Source organism: Sarcophilus harrisii, chromosome 4 (genome assembly GCF_902635505.1).
Source record: "Sarcophilus harrisii chromosome 4, mSarHar1.11, whole genome shotgun sequence".
Taxonomy (NCBI): domain Eukaryota; kingdom Metazoa; phylum Chordata; class Mammalia; order Dasyuromorphia; family Dasyuridae; genus Sarcophilus; species Sarcophilus harrisii.
Window position 1 is genome coordinate 417,433,323 of NC_045429.1, and position 22,714 is coordinate 417,456,036.

The following is a 22,714-nucleotide window of genomic DNA, read 5'->3' on the forward strand; positions in this document are numbered from 1 at the left end:
TTCTAAGGCAAGATTCAAATCAAGCCAGGTAGCTTTGCTCTTAACATCTTTAGTAACAGTTTAAAGCAAGCAAGATGCTGAACCAAGATTTTCATCCAGTAATATCCCAGGGTACCTCAAAGCCTCAGAACTACAAGGAGCCTTGGAGATTATCTTATGCAGGGAATTTTAACTATTTGGGGCCTTCTCTGGCAGTCTGGTAGGATAATACAACACCCTCAATAACAAAATCCAAATTACATACATAGCAATTTCAGAAAGGTGTTAATTTAACCGATGGAACAAAAATCAGGAAAAGCTTCAAAAAATTGATACCTGGGCTAAAATTTTAAGGAAGCAAGGGTTTCTAAGAGATGAAGTGATAGTGCTATATTCCAGGCATGGAGATCATTTGTACAAAAAGATAGAAACAGAAGATGCAAGGTCACATATAAAAAACACCTAGCTAGCCAATTTGACTGGAATAAAAAGTGTATAAAGGGAAGTTAATAGAAAATAAGATTGAAAAAGTGGATAGGAACGAACATAATGGAATCTATTTTATCATAGAGTCAGCAGCCATTGAAATTTGAGTATTGGGGATAGAAAGTGGGATGGAATGATGGGTCAAATCTATACTTTTGAATTATTGATTTCAGCAGCTCTTTGGTGAACAGATTGTAGCAGGGAGACTACGATAACTCTAAAGCTTTTGTAATAGTCAAGATAAGAGGTGGTGAAGATCTTAACTAGAAAAGAGGCTGTGTATAAGCATTGATAAAGCGTGGCAACTACTAGGACATAGGGCTTAAGGAAAAAACTCAAAGATGTTACCAAAGTTTAAGAGCCTTTATGATAGAAGGATAAGTTTGGGAAGAAAATATTGGGTCTGGTTATGAGCATGTTGAGTTTGAAATGCTAATGGGACATCCAGATGAAGATGTTCAGCAAGCAGTTAGCATTATATGGCTGTAGTTCAGGAGAGATGAGGGCTGGATATATACATTTATAAATGATATGCATAAAGATAATAGTTAAGTACATGGGACCAGAAGAGATCAGACACACAAAAAGAGGACTAATTACAGAATCTTAGGAAAAACCTATGGGGGTAGAAGTTGGGAGGGATGGAGATGGAAGATTAAATAATAGTCCAGCAAAGGAGACAAGTAAAAAACCCTTGAGTGCTCTATCATAGAAGCTAAGGAAGTAGAAGTATCCAGGAGTTAGGGGTAGGACAGTATTGGTAATGCAGAAGGATCCAGTAAGTTAAGTTCTGAAAAAAGACTATAAAACCTAGCAGTTAAGAGATTATGTTGGTAACCTTGAGAGAATAATTTCTGTTGAGCAGTAGGGTTGGAAATCAGAAAGGAGCAGATGATAAGAAGTGGTAGGAAAGATAGAGATGACTAAATTTTAGTGTATCTATTTATATAAAATAAATCTCTCAGATTGGAATAGAAGTTCCTTGAAGGCAGGAGTTGTTTTTGCTTTTTCTTTGTATTTCCAGTACTTGGTAGGTAGTGGGAAAATCTTGGCTTGTTAAACCTACCTTTAAGACCCATTTCAATAGCATCCATTTTCATAGTATTTCCAAGAATTACTAGAGGATCAGATTTGGAGTCAGGAAGACTTGGACTGATATCCTGATTCTAACATATTCACATTGTATGAATGTGAAGAAAATTACTTAACCCCTCAGTGGCTTTAGACAACTCTCTAATATAGTACATTTCAATCAGGCTGCCAATCTGCATCAATGAAAGGAATTTCAGACAAGGCATTCCCCATGATTATGAAATCACAAGTCGAACACTTCAGTCCCCTCCCCACCCCAAAGTTTTACATGCCCTCATTTCCTATAAGTATTGATCTGTCAATGATAAGAGTGTCAGTTTACAACATGAGGTCAAAGTATACATATCTAAGACAGATTTTTGGGTCTAAGACGATCCAAACACTTTGTTAGAAAATCAGAATTCTTCAAGATGTTCCAAATTCAGATAATTTCAGGCAGTTACTATATGAGATACGCAATACAGATTGTGTGCTGGCACTAAAGAAATATGTATTTTTTAAAAGTTAAATTTTTTAAATTTATAAAAAGGAACATCCATTTTTTAATATAACTCTATTAGGCTGGATATTTGTGGAAAAATGGTAAACTTCAAAAATTTTTGTGTGCTAATGGACTTCTAGAAAATTTAACAGTATTTTAAACATGGGGTATCAGAAAGGAATAGATTTTCTTAAAAGTTTCAGGCAAACCTCCCATATGAATACAAGACAAACTAAGGCACAGTCACAAGAAGTGGCAGTTTTTAAAGGCAAGATTATCTTTACAGGTATCCAATGTGGATCCTCGTGTATCCCACATTTTCAGGTTTTACCCACAAAGATATATATTTCCTCATTTTTTGTATTCGAATACTAATTTCCACAAGGAGATTGCCAAATGGTACCATCATCTTTATTTTTGTCTGGCTTCATAATTTCTATTATTACCCTCTTAAAAACTACATTAAAATAAATTTTCATATGAATATTTCTCATGTTTAAGAGCTGAAAGCACTGTAAATTACTTTCAATCAGAAACACATTTTAAGACTTTTATTTTATTTTTTAAAGGGGAGGGAGGATAAACCACTCACTGTACAGATTTATTCAACCTGAGATGTAAAGAGCTATTTCAAATGGCTCCAATAGTAAAAGACAGATGACAGAGAACCACAGTGTAGTAAACACCATGTTAAACACCTTAACAAGTGACTTGACTTTATAGCAATGAACAATTCCACTAAAATATGACAATGGTCAATAAAGAAAGAGCAGGGTTACCTATTAGTATGACTCCAAGTGGCACCGATGGCATACTTTAAGGCATAAAAAAGTTGGACTAAAAATTCATTTGCTGTTGGATAAGAAGACATATTTAGCACAAAGGGACAATAGTGCTTTCAATAAAATTGTATTCAGATACTGAATAGCCAGTTCTCAAAGCATAAATGAGTCTGTCCCTCTAAACACCATCAACAGGAAAAATAAATTGGCATCACTGGGACTCAGAAACACGTGATTTCTGGGGGATATTTTGATCTTGGAGCTGAAAGTAAAGTGCTCTAATGATAGCAATAAAATTCTTTGTGATTGTGCAAAAGAAACCTATCACAAAACACTTCACAATAAGCTCTTTCAGATGATGTACTCTGTGTGACACTAAGTTATGCTGAGTGTTTATGAAGGCTGGACTTCTTGAACTGAATCTCAAAACTATTTGAATACTGCTTCCTAAAGGTGAGTTAAATTCCCAAGAGTAGTCTTGGGGGTAAGATGTGATCAAAGGACAGTGGCAACTACAGGGTGGGAAGATAAGACAGTATGTATAAGAAATATATTACCATGAAACATGGTAGAAGAACTTGACTTTAAAACCAAAGATTTTATGCAGCAGCATTAAATGATCTTCAAGTTTAGAAACCAATAGGAGACCCTCAAGAAATATTAAGATACCACTGTGCTAAAGTATGATTTTTACGGGTTGGATAAGTGTTTGAAATTGAAGTGGAAATCATCAATCTCCCCAAATGGGAATTTTAATTTATAATTTTTCCTCCACGGAACTTTTAGGGAAAACATCAAGGTGAAAACAGCAAAACAGGAATGTGGAGAACTCCTGTCAATTCATGTGAAAGGTGGGAACTTATAGAACCACACCTGTATTCAATTTTTAAAAAAAGTTATTAAAAACTGGAGGTTGAGAAGATGCCTTAAATCTAGCTGGCTGACTTCCAACAGATCAAAAATTTTAGGCAGACAAGGTTAAAAAATAGACTCTACACAGCTGTTAGGGAAAAAATACTTTAAGCCTTGGAACTGAGTACAATGTGAAATATAAGATTTTAAAAAAAACACCATGGTTTTAATCACATAACAATTTTACTATCTCTGACACAATATACTATAATTTTCAAGTATGTTTTCTTGAGATTGGCTATAATAGGTACTCTCAAAATAAGAGTGAGGACACTAGGTCACAAAGCCCCAATTCCTAGCACCAAAGAGTTTTAAAACATTAGGGAAATTAAACAGTACTACAAAAAGATAAACTGCTAGTTTTGCTCTATTTAAGAATATTATTCTGGCTAAATTACCAAAATCTATTTCCAAACCAAATAGCTCTGAATTGTTACATTTTGTTTGGAATTCCATTTCACTAACTTAAAAGTAATTATGATGGCTCATAATGAAATGCTCTAGTTGTTGGAGCTATGAAAAAAAAAACTAAGATGGAAACATAGTTTGGAAAAACTGAGGTCCCAAAATGAAAAGTGAAGCAAAAGTCATCTCCTGGAAAAAGAAGTGGAGACAGCTCAATGAAAGTCATAACGCCTTCAATGACATATAAGAATATTTGTAAGAAGTAGACTTTGACAAGCAATCAAGCTGCCACCTGGTACCTTGGGCCCCAAATCAAACCTGAGGCAGGAAGATGACAATGAACAGACAACACACACAGAGCAAATAACTACCAATTCCCTTCCCTTCAGGGTACTCTCCAGCAGTTGTTCAAAAGGTGAGCATTATTTGGTGACTTGGGAAGCACTCTCCATTGAGTCTTCCTTCCTCACCTGGAGAGACTCACTACTGATGGACAACAGTTCCCGAAGCTCCTTGTTTTCAAGCTGCAAAACAAAAAGGTGTTTGGACATTTCATCTTTTGTTCCCCTAGAAAATAAAACCAAACACAATCTTTGGGGCCAAGGATTAGGAGACAAATTTTTCATTTTGAAGAAAGAATGGGCTCTAAACAAGGACCAAACTTGAGACCTGAGGGTTCTGTGCCTCCCAGGCAAAATTAGAAAATGGCATTGTACTTTTGGCTATTAGAATAATACCTATGTGCCATAAAAAATAAAAAATTTAGTGCCAGAGAATATATGCATTTATAAAAAAGTGATTTAAAAAAAAAATACCTCTTGTTCTGCTCTTTATCAGCAACAGCTTGCTTACCTCAGTTTCCTTCTGCTGTTGACATAATAAAATGATGACAATTCAAATCAAAACTGATCTTTTTCTCCCCCTTTCTATATTTTTTTGAGTTTCCTTCTCTTCAGTTTCACATCTTTTGAGTTAGATGGAACCCGAGATCATCCAAGCAAATCCACTTTGCTAAAGCTCTTTAACCTGGCATTCAAGATTTCCATCCTACCATTCCAACCTTATCTCTCAAAGTTGCCTATCATAATGCTATGTGCCAGCAAACTTTACTCCCCTCCCCTCCACACATGTCCTGAGATGTTTATTTCCATGTCTTTGTACAATGTCTAGAGATGAAATAACTATTCATCTTTGCTTGGATATATTCTTCAAGGCCCCACTCAAAGGCCATCTTCTCCCTGAATTTTCTAGTAAAAAATGACCCATTTTTCTTAGGATCTCACAGAATCACAGGATTCCAGAGTTAGAAGGAGGGATCATCTAACTCAACCTATTCCAAATTCAATTTTCAATTCAATATAGCAGTTAAGTACTTACTATATGGGAAAGTACTATGTTAAGCAGAAGGGATACAAAGACAAAATCATTTCTGCCCTTAAATAGTTTATATTCTGGCCGAGAGAAGGAATGTCAAATATAAGTCAATATAAAGTAACATGGGAGGAGGACACTAATACTTGGGCTAATCAGGAAGGAATCCCTTATCCAACCTGTGTTTAAAGCTCTACGAAGATGAGGAAACCACCTTTTGAGGCAGTTCATTATACTCTTGGGGTTGCATGACTGAATCTTACCCTAAAGCTACATAATAGCCTAATCTCCTTTACTAAAAACTATGATTACTAGAAGGCAGTTGTCTTTTCATCCCAGTTTTTCTTTCTCCAAAGTAAATGTTCCTATTTCCTTTAACCAATCATCATGTGAAAGTCTACTTTTTCTTCTCAATGTTCTCTCTCAGGTTCTTAACTAAGTGATCATCTTCTGTGCCCTTTGCTGTATCATCATTCACCTCCCATTCCCTAAGCAGAGATATACCCCAAGTATCTGGCCCATGGGAAGTGTTTAGTAACTACTTGCTAATTATCCTGAACCACCATCTCTTCTTTTTCTATACCTCTTTCTCTCTCACAGCAATTTCAGCAGCTCCCATGGATTGAAAATTGGGGCATTTGCCAATCTCCAGACCTGGGCTTCAACTATAGCTCCCATTCTCCATAATCTTATATTCAGATATTCTGATTCATAATCAGATATTACAGACAGCAATTCAGCAATCATGTCTACCAATTCTTTCAGAACCAGGGGAGGAGGGGAATGTATTTCATCTGGGCTAGGTTACCTGAATTCATTCTGAAGAACAAATTGCTATCTCCTTATTTATACTAGTTATAAATGCTTATTACTCATTTTTTTCTTTTTTAAGTCAAAAGGTCATTTTCCTCAGCACAGAAAACAGTGTAATAAAGACTAATAATTATGATTCCTAATTAAAAAGCTCTGCACCCGAGTAGCCATCTGCCCTAGACTCTAACCCAATAGTTATTTAAAACAAAACTTTTTTCTCATCTCTAGATGTTTTCAGCCAGTCTGCTCTTCCCACTTACTGTATTTGAACTCTGCTTTTGTATTTATACCTTGTTACGTGCCCTTGCTTCCATCTTCTATATGAATCTTAAAAATCTAAAATGTTCTGTATATCCACAATAGTCTCTACCAAGGACACTCATTTTTTAACTAGAATTTTTGCCTTGGCATTTTTAGAATTTTATTCTTGAGTTTTCTGTTTGACACAGCCAAAAGAATTTTAGTCTACTGTCCTATTTTTCCTTCCTTTGAACCCCTTGAAATTTGCTGTCAAAATCTAGGGTGTAGAGGCAGCTAGATGGTACAGTGGATAAAGCACCAGCCCTGAAGTCAGGAGGACCCAATCAAATCTGGCCTCAGACACTTAATACTTCCTATATGTGATCCTGGGCAAGTCACTTAACCCCAATTGCCTCAGCAAAACAAACAAAAAATCTAGGGTGCATATTAAATTGTGCCCAGCTACCTTTCCTTTATCACAGTCATAATTTAGTGTATCCTCTCTCTCCTGCACTTCAGGACCTATTTCTACCCTAGAAAGTAGTTCCTTTCCATTGATGAGAATCAGATGGTTAAGAAAAATGTTAATTGTTGATGCTTCTGCACTTTGAAAAGTTGAAATTTTCATTAAGCCCAGTCAAAATATTACCAATTGTTCTGTTTTTACAAAAAGAGAACTCTAGCAGTCATCTAGAACTAAAGTTCACCATCACTACTATATCATGCCTTTGTGCTAGCTAGGCTTGTGATCTGTTTTCCAAATTCATCTATTTTTCTATTTGTTCAGATGATTTCATATAAAACTTATTTCCTTATTAATCATATTGCAAAAAATAAAATAAAAAGAAATAAATGAAGGTATGCTTCCATTTGCACTCAGAAGTTCATTAGTTCTTTCTCCAGAGGTGGATATTCTGGCAATTATTTTGGAGCAGTGTATTGATCAGAATAGTTAAGACTTCCATAGTTGATCATCCTTATACCATTGCTGTTCCTATTTACAAAGTTCTCTGGATCTGCTCATTTCACTTTACAACAGCTCATGTATGTCTTCGCAGATTTTTAAAAAACCATCCTTTTTGTCACTTTTTCAGTGCAAGAGCACTTCATCACAATTATACGGTCAAGAGTTCATCAGTTCTCTCTCTGGAAACAGATAACATTTTTCATCCTGGGCCTTTTAGAGTTGTCTTGGATCATTGTATTAATAAAAGGAATTAAAAGACTTTCACAGATGCTGCTATGTACAGTGATCTCCTGCTGGCTTTGCTCCTTTCACTTTGTATCAGTTCATATACTTTTCTCCATTTGTTATCTATTACAGTATAATATTCCATTATATGTGATAATCTATTGATGACAATCATGCTTGTTTTCCTACTCTACCTTATTTGCCCACCCTGGTTTCCTGAATTTTTTTCACAATAAGTATATCTTTTTTCTTTAACTTTTTCAGGTACCCTCTCCTTTCTCCCTCTCCCCTAATTTTTTTTTTATCAGTTTGAGTGATTTTTGAATAATGTGTACCCTTCCAGAATAATTTTCTGGTCTTGGGTTTCATATGACCAAGTCTCAAAGATACCCGAGATCAAATTTGCTTTCTTACATTAGAACTTTGAAGTTCTTATTTTTGCCCAAATTGTACATTTGAATATGGACATTTAAGGGTATGGGCCTGGCCCTTTTCTTGGATTTTCATGTCCTGTGAACTAATGGGTGCCTCAATTGCAATTCTTCCTCAATAGTAGCTATATTTTATGGCAGAGGTATCAAACTCCTGACCTTAAAATTACCAAGTACAGTGGGAAGTAGATTAATAACTGGAAAACTAATAAAATAAAAAAATACAACATAGATAATGTGACTAGTGGTTCTTAAAGGGTATGTGCTGTCTGTAAGGGTTTCTAGTTGAGTTTGATCCAACTGCTCTATGAAACCAACTCGGCTATGTATTGGGCAGTTTTCTCCCACCTCTATTACTTTTATTTCAGTTTTTAGGCCCAAATCGAAGGTTTTGTTTTTTTTTTTTTTTTACACTGTACTTATATGGGGCTTTACAACCTGGCTCCATATTATTTTGTCTATATTCTATAACATAGCTACCCAACAGGAACATAATACTTTAAAAAAATCTCTCTAAACTATAAACTTGTTTCTTAAAAAACACATCACTTTACCTTTTCTCATCCACCTGGAATTCTAACTTATCAATTCCTAGAGAAATATTACCTTTAAGGTCCAACTCAGAATCCTTCTCTTCTACGATGACTCTGCTGACATTCCTGGACTAGCTCCTCTTTCCTTTGTTCTTATCATTTATACAGAGATTGTACTTTTTTTTTTTTTGGCTGAGGCAATTGGGGTTAAGTGACTTACTCAGGGTCACATACCTAGGAAGCATTAAGTGTGAGACAAGATTTGAACTCAGGTCCTCCTGACTTCAGGGCTGGTGCTCTATCCACTGAGCCACCTAGCTACCCCCATTGTAATATAATCATGTAGTATAATTGCATTATTTCTACATTATCCTTCCTGTGGCTTATACTTGGCCAAAATGGACTACTCATAACCTGCCTCTGAACCTTCATTCATGTCCCACTTTTCTAGTCTCCCTATATGTTCCCTACACCTGAAACTACCCTCTTTTATCTGTTGAATTCCTTTTCAGACCCATATCAAATACTACCTTTTCTATAAAGTTTTAGCTAATTCCTTATTTTGAAAATATTTTTTCTGTGGTTTTGAGTAAAATTATATGTACTTTGCTTTTATGTGTGGATGTTAACACATACACATATGAAACTTCTCTTTCTGAAAACTGATTTATCAACGTTTTTGTTTTTCTTGATCAGAACGTTCACACTATTCAGCAGTCATGTGATTATGAAAAACATTTTTGCTTCTTTCCCTTGCATCAATGATACAAATAACATCCCTGTATATAAATTTTAAAATAATGCATGTATGTTTCCCACCTCAGATATACACTGCTTGTATGACTCTAAGAAAATCAATTCTAGGTAACTCCTTAAGAATCTTAAATTTCAACAAAGTGATTAATTTGCACTGGTAGTTTCCTCATCAGGGAGTTAACTGTATCAGTAAAATCATAGGTCTAATCCCCATCCCTGTTCCTATATATACAAACACACACACACAGGTTAATTCCATTTTGTATCCAAGTTTTATTATAGTGTGTGCGTACATGCACGCATGTGTGTACACATGTACTGTGTCTTTGCTATACCACCTCTTTAAAGGCAAGGATGGTATCTTGGTGAATCTGTATTTTATCCTAAGGGAAACAACATGAAATAGTGGAAAAAGGGCTGGCTGGAGTGTGAGGATAAAGAGTCCTGCCTCTAAGCCATCCTAGCTATATGATCATGGATAATTCATTTTACCTTTCTGTGTCCAGACAACTCCCTAAATTGATAAATTATGCAACAAATTCTTCTCTCTATCAGTAAAGGTAGTTTCCTTATACCAATGAATTTACAGATCTGAAGGGAAAAAACATCTTCAACAGCTATTGCTCACTGTATAGACTCCTTGAAGATGGTGACTATGTTTTATTTGTCTTTGTGTTCACTTTACTTTATACCTATTTCAGTGGATCTGTAATTTCATCAACATGGGTACCCTGTCTAGCAGGGAAGATTGCAATTTATGTTAGTACTATCAAAGTCTAGATAAAGGGTAGAACATTGAAAGCTAGGATAATTAGGGTCAGCTTCATGAAGAAGAGATTTCAATTGGTCTTTAAAGTATGGGTAAACTTGGAAAGCATTCCATGCAAAGAAAGCAACATAAATAAAGGTATAAGTGGGAATGAACATGACATGTTAAGTGAAATCAGTATAACTACAAAGTAAGGTATATACTGTGAAAACTGAGAAATAAGTTTGAATAATAAGGATGGAGTCAGATTATACTTGATCTTGAAAGAAGAGAGTTTAGACTTGATGTAAAGCCTAAAGGTGGTTTGATAAAAGCAGGATTTAAAAAGGATTAGTCTAATAGCAATATGGATCAATGGAGTGTAAAGAGAAATTGAAAACAGAAAGATCAGCAGTAGGGATGTAATGAGACTGATTTAGGCCACTCTGGTACAGTGAAAGAAATAGCTATGAAAGACATTTTGAAATTTGTACTTGGTGACTGACTACATATGGGGACCTAATGAATTAAGCATGAATTTAAAATGACAGGCTAGACTGGACTGTAAAATCCTTGAGGACAAATACCACATCTTATACCTCTTTATATCATTAGTACCTAGTTCCTTATATATAGTAGGTCCTCAATAAAGACTAATGATGAGAATAACAATGTTGTTGATAAAATAAGGACAACGGAAGATAGAGATTATTTCAGAGAAAAGATAATGACTTTGGTTTTGGAAATGAGACTGAGGTGATGACAGAAAACATAAGTGAAAACATCAAGGAAAAGTTAGAGACCTGGAACTGATGTGGAATACGAAGATAGAACTTGTAGTAAAATGATTTAAGACTTTACTTAAAAATAGATATAGAAAGAATTAAGAGATTAACCAAAACAACTTTTTTATTGAATTCCAAATACCAGTAAGGCTTCCTTATTCTAGAAAGTTACACTGCATAAAGGAGCTGCTGATTAAATGAGATATTGTACAATAAATATGTGGAAAATAATCTGCATATTAACGAAATATGAATTACTGAATATTTTCATAGAAACTACTGTTCTGAAAACATACAAAAAACCCAGTATAAATTAACAAGATTTTACTATGAAATTAAATCCTCCATTAGTAATGTTCTCCAAACTAACTCAGCCTGTTACCCTCCTAAGGAAAAATAAATGGAGTTACTATGAAGGCAAGAGTTGTATGACAAAAGTAAGGAGGAACATTCTGTGTAGGACAGAGAACTGTCCTCAGAGCCAGAGATTTGAGATTCAGTCTGCCTATGATCTACATGGGCTGGCCCTGGGTTTCTTGTCTCATTGCCTCCATTTAGCTCTAGGTTAGTGCAGTTGCTGGATTACACTGGTAAAAGATACTTCTTTAACAGATATTCTCTAAACAAGCACAGGCCAAAAACCAAATTCAAAAATCCTTGCACAGGCAGGGATTATGTAGGCATATCCTGTTTAACTGACTACCTTATATATCCAAATCCAATTTTATGGGGAGAAAATCAAGTAACTCTTGTTGCCTAGTAATTTCAACTTTGTCTGACTCTTTTCTGCTATTTGGGGATTTTTGAAATCAAAGATACTGGAGTGGTCTGCCACTTCTTTCTCCAGTTTGTTTTATAGATGAGGAAACTGAGGCAGAGTTATCTGACTTGTCAGGAACCCCTAGCTAGAATTTGTTTTGAGACTGAATTTGAAGTCAGAAAGAAGGGTCTTCCTGACTCGAGGCTTGGTGGCTGCCCAGATGACTCTTTTACTATATAACTATACAGCTGCATTTAAGTAGCGCTATATTATTTACAAATCATTTTACAATCATTTCACTTTTTCCTTATAACAACCCTGAAAAGTAAGCGCTCTTATTAATCCTAGTTTACAAGTTAGGAAACAGAGGCAGGCAGATTAAGTGACTTGGGAATTATATATTGGAAGTGTCTGAGGCTGGATTTGAAATTCAGGTCTTTCTGATTGCAGGGCCCCATGATCTTTGTCTACTGTACCACAGAGATGAGGATTTTTTTTTTATCATTAAGCAATCTGTAACAATCTTTTTAGCACTTAATCATATGCTACATTAATATTCTTATTTTATTATTTGTGGTCTATGCATCTGTCTTGTACAAGAGTAAAAGTTACCTGAAGACAAATTATACTTAACACTACTTATCCTATCATCTAGTTCTGGGCAAGAAATATGCAGTCAAATAATTAAATGAAAGAAAGACAAATAGAGAATATGAAAGAAATGAGACCTTCAATGTTGATTAAATTCCAAACAGAAACAGGCCTACTTAAAAAATCCTTATATAATGCCCTTTTCTAATCCTAACTAAAATCCTACAAATTTTGTATATCACAACACTGAAGTTTTGCTCCTAGCCACTTGAGTTGTCTAAAGCTCTGTTGGATTCCTTCCCTAAGACACAGCATCAACAAATCTCTTCTACCTGACTACTGACTTCTTGTGCAATTCTTTTTTTCCTTCCCTCAAATATTCAGTGCAGCTTCTCTGTTGCTAAGGCTCTTGGACATTTTCAGTGATCAAGAAAATTTTCACTGCAAAAAAGGGAAACTCTTACACAAAAGAATATACAGCAACTTTCCTTCTGTGATTAAAACTCACAGTATGTTAAGCAGGCCTAATAGATATAGCCAAGAGATTCCTATTAATCTAATGCTCTGGCAGGAATAGGAAAAAAAAAGAGAAAATGGATAGGAAATTGAAAAATGGAGTTAATTATGCCTCTCTATAAAAATATTCTTATTTCCATGAACTCTTCTATAGAAAGCTCCCTTCATCCTGAGAGTCATTAATCAGTCATCTTTTATTTTAAAATATTAATTTTTTAAAAATGTGATTAAAAGGTTTTCTGTATTCTAAAGTGTTATTTAGATTCAGAGTCAATGTTCCAGTCAAGTTGAACTGGAACTTATTCTTTCTTGAATAAGTTATCTTACCTTTTTATTTCCATAATCCATAATCTTCTTCAAGGTTCAACCTTCTCTGTGAAACTTTCATCAATCCCTGCTACAAATTAGTGCTTTCCCTCCCTCTTCAAATATTCCCAGAGCTCTTTCTCTGACTTCTCCTTTGCCCTTTCCTCCCCTACCCTGAAATATACTTATCTATGTCAATATTGTTATTATCCCCGTAGTTTGCTATAACTGCTTACACTTCAGCACTGCACAAAAAAGTAACTAGAAACTCATGAGCAACAGGAAAAGGGACGAATCCAAGCAAACAAAGAGCTTCTTAGTGTAACCAAATAAAGGCTACAGAAGCATGCATTCTATAAATCTCTGTATCCAAAGGAAGCAAGAGTCATGGACTGCCATGACAAAGTTCTAGGGAGTTCAGAAACCCATAGCTGGCCAACCATTCCAGCCAAAAATGTAGCAGAAGTAGTTTGGCTCTGGTACAAAGCTCTAATTCCAGAACTAAGCCTGGAGTTATTTACCAAAAAAAAAAAAAAAAAGCAAAGAAAATACAAAAGAATTATTTCAGATATATTCTCTCCTAGGTTGGATTTTAGGGTAATAATAAACAAAACTATAAAGTAGAGACAACAGGGAAAAAATCGATTTTCCACAAGAACTACATGAACACCTAGAAGAAATAAAAAGATAAAAAATTAAGCAAAGGTTCTTGAGGCAAAAAACTGATAAAGTAAATAGTTTAGGAAACAAAATGGTAAACTATTCAAGTAACAGAATCTCTAAAAATCAGAATAATTCAAATACAAATCAATGATATCAGCAAGAAATATCAAACAAAAAAGATTGAAAAAAAACGAAAACAAAAATGTTAGGTATACACTGTCAAAAATTACTAACTTGTGGGGGAAAAGGTAAAAGAATCAAAGGACCCCAAGAAGGAAGGAAGGAAAAATACAATAAGGAAAAAAGGAAGGGAGGGAAGGAGGGAACAGAATGGAAGGAAGGAAGCTGGACACATCATTTCAAGAAATCATAAATGAAAACTGACCAGATCTATTAGAACCAGAGAAGAGAGTGAATCATAGAAAGAATGTCAATCACCTCCTGAAAGAAACCCCAAAGTTTTATTTTATTTAAAGTCTTAGAGAATTTCATGGCTAAAATCCAGTTTACACTAATAGGAAAATACTATCTGCAGCCAGAAAAAAGTTCAAGTAATTAGAACAAGTCACATAAAACTCAGAAACTATTACCAAAAATTAAAAGAAACATATTCCAAAAGAAAAAAAAGACAGATTTTACAACCAAGATTATTTACCCTGCAAAACAGTATGTAATCCACTGGAGGGGGGGAGGGGAAGAGGGAGAATAAGAGAAGGAGGAAATGAATCTTTAATAGAGGACTTTCAAATGTCTGTGATGAAAAGATCAGAGTTTGAGGAACTTAAAAATGCAATCACAAGAGTCAAGGGAAACCTGGAAAAGTAAAATTACTTGAGTAATTAGAAGAGGTCTTTGACGATGTGGTTCCAACATTCTAATAGGGAGAAGGGCAAAACAAACAAGTGTCTTTCAGTATGTTAAAACTCTTTGTATTGAGAGCTATAGAGGAGAACAGAACCTGACATTAAATTGGTCCTGTTCTCACAGTATTAAGAGGGGAAAGAGCAAAAAGAAAAATAATAATAATAATAAAAATGTGAAACTTGCTATTTCTCATACCTTTGAGAAGAGTACATAAACATGAAGAGGTGGGAAGATTGGACATTAGAACCTAATCTAATCTGAATGGGACAAAGGAACACATACATACATAGAAACTAAGAAAAATATGGTTTGGGGGGGACTTGAGAGTTAGATTCAAAAATAAATTTCTTGACCTAAAGTAAGCGAAAAGCCTGAAAGCTCTCTTTTAGACATGCTTATCAATGAATATAAATTTGAAGATTGTCTGTACAGAAATAATACTCAAATTCATGAGAACTGAGATCAACCAAATGAGAGAGTACAGGCGAAGAAGTAAAATAGGTCCCGCACAGATCCTTGTGGGCCATCCATGTTTTCGGGATGGGATATGGATGAAATAATTTAGCAAAGGAGAATGAGAAGTGTTCACATAGGTAAAAGAACCAGAATACAGTGTCAAAAAACCTAGAAGGGAGAAAGTATCCAGGAAAAGAGTGATTCATTGACAGTGCAAAGGATGGTCAAAAAGGAGGCAGTTAGGTGGTGCAGTGGATAGAGCACCAGCCCTGAAGTCAGGAGGACCTGAGTTCAAATCTGGCCTCAGACACTTAACCCCAATTGTCTCAGGGGAAAAAAAAAGACAAAGATTTTGGAAAAAATCATAAGATTGGGCAACAAAGAGATCAGTAACTTTGGAATAATTCATTTCAGTTAAATGGCAAAGCAAGAACCAGATTTGAAGGTTTAGAAATAAAGGAGAAAGTAGAGGCAGTTATAATAGATAGCTTTGTTTTGTTTATTGATGATTTATAGAATCATTAGTTTCCACTTCCACTCAGCCAATTCTAATTTTCATTTTCTTCAGTGAATTTGTGCCTTTTCTTCCATTTGGACAATTCTGATTTTTAAAGTTATTTTTTTTTTTAGTATTTTTGTGCCTTTCTTTTTCATAATTTTCTTGAATTGCTCTCATTTCTTTCCAATTTTTTCCTCTACTGTTTTTATTTTTTAAATTTTTTTTAATATTTCAAAAAATCTGTTATTTTAGCTTTTCTAGGAATTTTTTTTTTTTTTTGGTTGAAGCATGTGGTGTGTGTTAAGTGACTTGCTCAGTTATACTGCTACAAACTATTAAGTGTCTGAGGCTGCATTTGAACTCAAATCCCCCTGACTTCAAGACCAGTGCTCTATTCATTGTGCCCATCTTCTATGAATTCTTGTTGAAACTGCATCCTTACCCATTTTTGAAGCTTTCTTTTAGATGTTTCACATTGTTTTCTAAATTTGTCTTGAAATACCCTGTCATCACAGTGGCTTTTTATGATTAACTTTTTTTGTTGTTGTTTGCTTATTTTTCCAACCTACTTTTTGACACTGGATTCCATGTTAGAGTCATTCATGGTAATGAAGTATGAAGGGTATGAGGGAATACTGTCCCAAGCGTTTCATCAGTTGTTTTCAGTCAGCTAGAGAAAAGTGTCTTTTAAGTTTTCAGTGCTTCCAAGATAAGAGTGAACCAAAAGATATGGTTACTGCTCCACTGTTCTCTTGGCCTGAATTTTGGTCTTTACCAAGGAAAGACTCTTGCTCTTCTCTGCCCTGGATCTGCAACAATGGCCCCTCCACTTTTTCAACTGAAAATTCTCCTTTCCACCCTTGAACCTTGGCCTGAAAGTAGGTAATGGGCAATGGAACTGCCAAACAAGTCTCTAATTCTGCATGTTCACAAACAAATTCCCTATAATCTATGTGTCCAATCCCCTTAGTGTCTCAGGGTAGCTCCTAGAATTGTTGCTCTTGCCTCCAAGGTTCATAATTGGTGTTGTCTTATACTGCGCTACTATGGTCTATCCCCAATGCAGTGTCAAAGATCTTGTCTGACCTAAGTAGTTTTAAACTAGAAAATCTCACTCTGACTTTTTGTCAGCTACATCACTCCAGAACTTGATTTTATGCGTTAATTTAAAATTGTCTGGAGAATGTTGAGAGATTTCAGCTAGAATGTTCCCCTTTATTCTGCCATCTTGGTTCTATATCTATTGATAGCTTTCTCAAGAAATTTAGCCTTGGGAGATAGCTGGCAGAGATAATTTTTTTTTTTTTTTTAACATACAAGATGTAGACATGTTTGTAGGCAATTGGGCCGGTAAATATAGAGACATTCAAGATTAGAAAGTAGAAATATCAGGGAGAACAGTCTGAGGAAGATGAGATGACATCAAAGGCACACATAAAGGGTTTGTCTTGACAAATTCATTCTAGATATGTGCAGGAAAACAACAATTGAGTGATATGAGGAAGCAAAGAGGAGCTCTAGGTGAATGGCTTCAGTTTTTCAGGAGAGAAATAAGACATGGTTTTCAGCATAGAAAAGGGAGAATAGTATACTATGGGAGGTCTGAGAAGGGATGAGAAGGTTAGAAAAGCCATTGGTGGCGAGTGGAAGAGTGAAACAAGGAGGTACAAAGGGGACAGTTGAGAATCTATGGTACATGAATATGTTTGTATTGGATTAAGTCAAAAGAATTTTGTGATTCTTTTCTATCTCCATTCGGTAGCATGGCAAGACAAAAGAAAGTGACAGTGGGAGCAATAACCAATGTTAGAATTTAGTATGATATGATCAGTAATGGCAGTTGGGGTAATAGGGCATGCTAGAGTTTGAATATGGAGTTGAACAGATTCACCAAGTGGTTGAGAATGGAAAGAAATGGAGAGTTTTAAGTTCAGAATTTAAAAAAAAAATTTTTTAATGACAAGAACAAAACAAATAAAATGTAATACTGGCAATTTATAACTTAACCTTAGCCCCAAAACATAAATTCTTTGCTGAAGTGAGACAGTGGGTATGGAACACTATATATAAGATTAGACTTTTAAAATAAATTGGCTAATTTTGCTTAACTATTTTTTTCCCTTAAAATTTTTTTATAAAGATAGCTTGGAAATTAAGACAACTCTGAAGTACTATTTCATACCTCTCAGACTGATTAAGATGACAAGAAAAAATAATGACAAATTTTGGACAGGATGTGGGAAAACAAACATTAATGCATTGTTGGTATAGAGTTGTGAACTGATCAACTATTTTGGAGAGTAATTTGAAATTATGCTCAAAGGGCCATCAAACTGTGCATATCCTTTGATCCAGCAGTGCCTCCATTGGATCCGTACCCCAAAGCGATCATAAAGGAGGGAAAGGGAACCCACATGTGCAAAGACGTGTGTGGCAGTCCTTTTTGTAATGGCAAGGAACGGGAAATTGACTGGATGCCCATCAGTTGGGGAGTGGCTGACTAAGTTATGGTATATGAATGTAATGGAAACTTATTGTTCTAAAAAATGATGAGCAGGCTGATTTTAGAAAATCCTAGAAAAACTTGCATGAACTGATGCTGAATGAAGTGAGCATAACCAAGAGAACATTGTACACAGTAACAATAAGATTATGTGATAATCATCTGTGATTTGACTTGGCTTTTTTTTTTTTAAACAATGAAGTGATTTAAGGCAATTCCAATAGATTTGTGATGGGAAGTCTTCCAAATCCAGAAAGAGAACTATGGAGACTGTGGATCAAAGCTTAGTATTTTCACTTTTATTGTTTGCTGTTTTTTCCTGGTGATTTTTTTTCTTTTACCTTTTGATCTCATTTTTCTTAGAATATGTAAATATATTTAAAGGAATTGCACATGTTTAACCTATACTGGATTGCTTACCATCTTTGGGAGAGGGTGAAGTAAGAAAAATTGAAGGTTTTACCAAAAAGGTTTTACAAAAGTGAATTCAACTATCTTTGCATTTATTTGGAAAAATAAAAAGCTACTTTAAAAAAGATTATTTGGGGTAGGAAGGAAAAATAATATGTTGAGAAATGTGGATGATTAAAAAAAATTCAATAAAATATTTTTAAAAAGAAAACTCGAAAGGCATCATTAAATTCTTTTTACTTTTCCCATTTCTAGAGTAAAATATTGTTTTATGTTTGGTATTGAAAACGTATTTTATCTGCAAAAAATTACTCCTTTTAATGGTAATATACTATATTACTATAAGCCATTCTATGACAAATACTATTAAAACAACTCCCTTCAATGGATTCTTATACTATATTACTCTATTCTATGACAAATACTGTTATATATGTATATATAGTATATGGGCTTTTACCAACTAAAATTCTTCAAAAATAAAAATAGTACACTTTATTTCTTTCACACTCTTCTATCCTTACAACTAGCTAAGGATTTACTGAATATCTTCTATGCTTCCAACACAGCACAGAAGTTCTGTAGGATATATAAAAATAAAATATTTGGTTGAATAAATTGAATAGGAGGTCTCAGAGAAACATTTAAAGTTAACTGTACAGCTCTGACCTGTAGGGAAGAAGGGAAATGCTTTAATTTTAAAATCATTCAATTTAATTCATTTCAACAGAACACTATTCTATTAAGAGATTCAAAATTCGTAAAAGAAAATACAAAGCAATTTCAAGAGTGCCAGTAACAAATGTGATTAGGAAAGGCCTTATGAAGGCAGCAGTATGAACTTTGATAAAAGTTAAAGAATGAAGTGAAGATGAGGAAGATTATGTATTGCAGGTAGGAAAGAATCACCTACAAGAATTGGAATGTCACATACAGAGAATAGCTAAGAGTATAGAAAAGGAAATAATCTGAAATAAAACTGAAGAGGTAGATGGATGCTAGTTGTAGAATTCTGTAAATGCCAATGAGTATGTGTCTTATAGAGGCAATAGGGAGCCATCAAAGATCTTTGAATAAGGGCTATGTGAAGAATTGATTAGAGAGAATATATGTGGAGGTACGGGTATTGATTAAGAGGCAATAAAGAGTCTATCAGAAGATATAAAGTCTTGAGCTAGGGCAGAACACAGTAAGGGAGTAAAGGAAATGGATGCAAGAGATGATACTAGTATCTGGCCACAGGAAGCTTCAATGAATCCATGATTAATGATAGGGAGGAGACAGTGAAGAGAGAGAAGAGAATCAGCAAGACTTGACAAGTGATTTGATTCGTTTAGGGAAGTCAAGTCACTTTCTCCAAAACTGAGAACCTAAATGACCATAAGGATGGATTTTGATGGAAAGATAGTTGGATATGTTGAGTCTGAGATGCCTACAGGACAACCAGGTGGAGATGTCCAACAAGCAGTTAGCAAAGAGGATCAGAGTTCAGGAGACATTAGGGCTGGAAATACAGATTTGAATCACCTGCTGAAAGATCATCATTAAGGTAATATGATTTAAAGATGATATATTTTCCTAATAGCAAAAATAAATTCTTACCTCTAGTTGAGCTAGTTTTTCCTGAACCTTACAAAACTGGTCGTCATCCACCTGAACAGCTTTCCTCATTACTTCTCCCATTTCACAGATTCTATCAATCTGACTTTCAATTTCCTGTTAAAACATTAAGTGTATTAATTCTGTACTGTACTAAAGGAAGAATTACAAAACAAAAAGTAAAGCGTGTAAGAATACTCAGGTAACATGATCGTAATCAAAAAGCACTCTCCCTTACACATATCTAATTAACTGCCAATCTTTCCCATTTCTACATATCCATCTCTCCTGTCTAACCTTTCTTATTTCCAGGTCTTGAATACTTCAAGAGTCTGTCTGTCTCATACTATATTGTATTCCGTGACAAGTCTTAACAGTTCTACTGAATTAGCTTGCCCAGCTAAAGGACAAATTTCTCAAGTAAACGAATAGAAATTGTATTTCTTTCACTCTCTCCTGCCCCCTCCATTTATTAAGGATTCACTGAGTATCCTCCATATGGCCAAACACTGTACACTCTGCAGAAACTTAAAAAAAAAAAAAAAAAAAAAAAAAAAAAAAAAAAAAAAAAAAAAAAAAAAAAAAAAAAGCTTTTTGAATAACTATAGTGAAAGGTCTAAGAATACTTGACAGGATTCAGCATAAAGTAAATACACAGCTGTGATCTCCATAAATTGTTCACATATACTCAATATTGTTGCTATGGATTCTTCTCTTATATTCACTACTACTTTGTATTATGCTATAGCAAACAGAGACCTTAGATCAAAGCTATTATTAAAATATTAACAATACAGTGATAAACATGCAAAGAAAAAAAAAGGTAACTGTTCTTGAGGGGAAACAAATCCTACTATCTATTAATTCTTACCCTATATATCTCTCTTCTAAGTTAAACTCCTTAAGAAAACTATCTAAAAAGAACAAGAAATTTATAAAATCATTTTCTAGATTCAATTCAATTTAACAAATATTGTGAAACTTCTTACTAAAGAATGAGACTGGTGTGCTTTCAAGACAGGTTCAGCATCCACTGCTTTTTTAGCAATCATTAATTGTAGCATCTGTTTCCTATATTTGCTCATGATGAGTTCCAAAGCATCCTGGTGTTCCTCCAAGGAAATCCACAATTCTATCAAAAAATAAATGAAATAAACTGGCAGTGATATCTAAGATAGTGTAGATCCCCCACCTCTTCTGAAACTCAAAACACCACCTGACAACATATTTACACTGACTAATGGTGCTTATAATTTTAGAAGCTGTGCTAGCCAATAGTCCATGCATCACAAATCAAAGCGTCTCAACAAAAATGTGATACTACATGGCATACGTATATTATGTACATACATATTTAAGTTCAAGTAAATTTAAGATGTCACTAAAGACGGTTTGGAAGTCACTGCTTTAGAATATCAAACTGACCTCATCTTGAAAGTACTGTCCTTAGCAGAAACAGCTCATATCTGTTCATGGGATTATATTAACGTTTTATAATCATGGGTTAAAAAAAAAAAGATTCAACTGTGCGTACTGAAACCCATTACCTAACAATACTTAAAAGGATCCTCTATTAATTGGTGCTAATTTCCCACGAAGATTTATTATTAGCAAGATATTTTCCCATTAAATTGACCAAGCCAAAGAGCAGCATCCTAACGTAATTCACACAAAGCGCAAAGTAGCCTAAGGCGCAGATTTCGCAGAGCGGTGTTTTGCGGAGAAAAGCAGAGCGCGCCGCGGCTGCGAACTGACCTCGGTTCTCCTGCTGCAGCTCCCGGATCTGCGTGTTCTCCTGGGACAGCAGGATGTGCGGCTTGTATTTGGACGCGTCTTTCAGTTCCGCCGCATCCTCCGGGTACTGCTTCAACAGACACACCAACCGCCGCAAGCGTGAGTCGCCAGCCGAGTCCGGGCCCCAGGGAAAGACAAGACCCCCACCCGGCCCCCAACTCCCGCCTCGCCCCGGGCCTAGGGCGCCCCGCACGGCCCCGCCTGACCTGGTCCGGCAGCGCGGCGCCCGCCTCCCTCATCGCGGCCACCCGCCGATGGAGGGCGGCCGACTGATCCACCAGGGACTCGGCGGCCGCGTCGTGCTCCCGGAGTCGCTCCAGAAGCGTCTTGGCGTCGGTCAGGATCTTCTCGATGGTGCAGCTCATAGCGGAGGCTCCGGCAGCGACGGTACTCACAGAATGCTACGCCTGCCGGTTCCGGGTCTTCACCCACAGCGACTGACGTCACTTCCGTAAACGAAAAAACTCGCGCCACTTAGCGCCACAGACCGAGCGCCTCAGTCTTGCGCCTGCGCATGGCCTTCTTGCCCGCGCGTTGACCAGTGTTTCCTAGGAACCGACTCTCGCTTTCCGGGGAGGGGGCGGGGCCTGGAACGTCGGTGGGGGGAGCGGGAGAAGGTTTGCTCTGCGTGACCTTGGGCCAGTCTTTTAACTTATTCTGCTTCTTTGTGAATGAGAAATCGTGCTTCCTACTGTGAATGTCAAAGGCATGACTCGGAAACCTTGCACTAAATGCAAATTTTTCTT

At 35.7% G+C, this 22,714-nt stretch overlaps 1 protein-coding gene across 2 annotated transcripts; it reads right to left on the reverse strand.

Annotated features, from left to right (window-relative positions):
• Positions 1-1,928: 1,928 nt before the first annotated feature.
• On the reverse strand, positions 1,929-22,415 carry SIKE1 (suppressor of IKBKE 1). 2 transcript variants are annotated; one of them, XM_023503483.2, is made up of 5 exons: positions 22,175-22,415; positions 21,930-22,038; positions 21,164-21,306; positions 20,178-20,291; positions 1,929-4,661 (listed from the first exon to the last, which is right to left on the reverse strand). In XM_023503483.2, exons 1-5 carry the CDS (start codon positions 22,331-22,333, stop codon positions 4,560-4,562), a joined length of 627 nt encoding a protein of 208 aa, XP_023359251.1. In that variant the 5' UTR covers positions 22,334-22,415; the 3' UTR covers positions 1,929-4,559. The 2 variants fall into 2 exon arrangements, with proteins under 2 accessions (XP_023359251.1, XP_003769874.1); XM_003769826.4 differs by having other exon boundaries at positions 21,930-22,035; positions 22,175-22,414.
• Between the last annotated feature and the right edge of the window lie 299 nt (positions 22,416-22,714).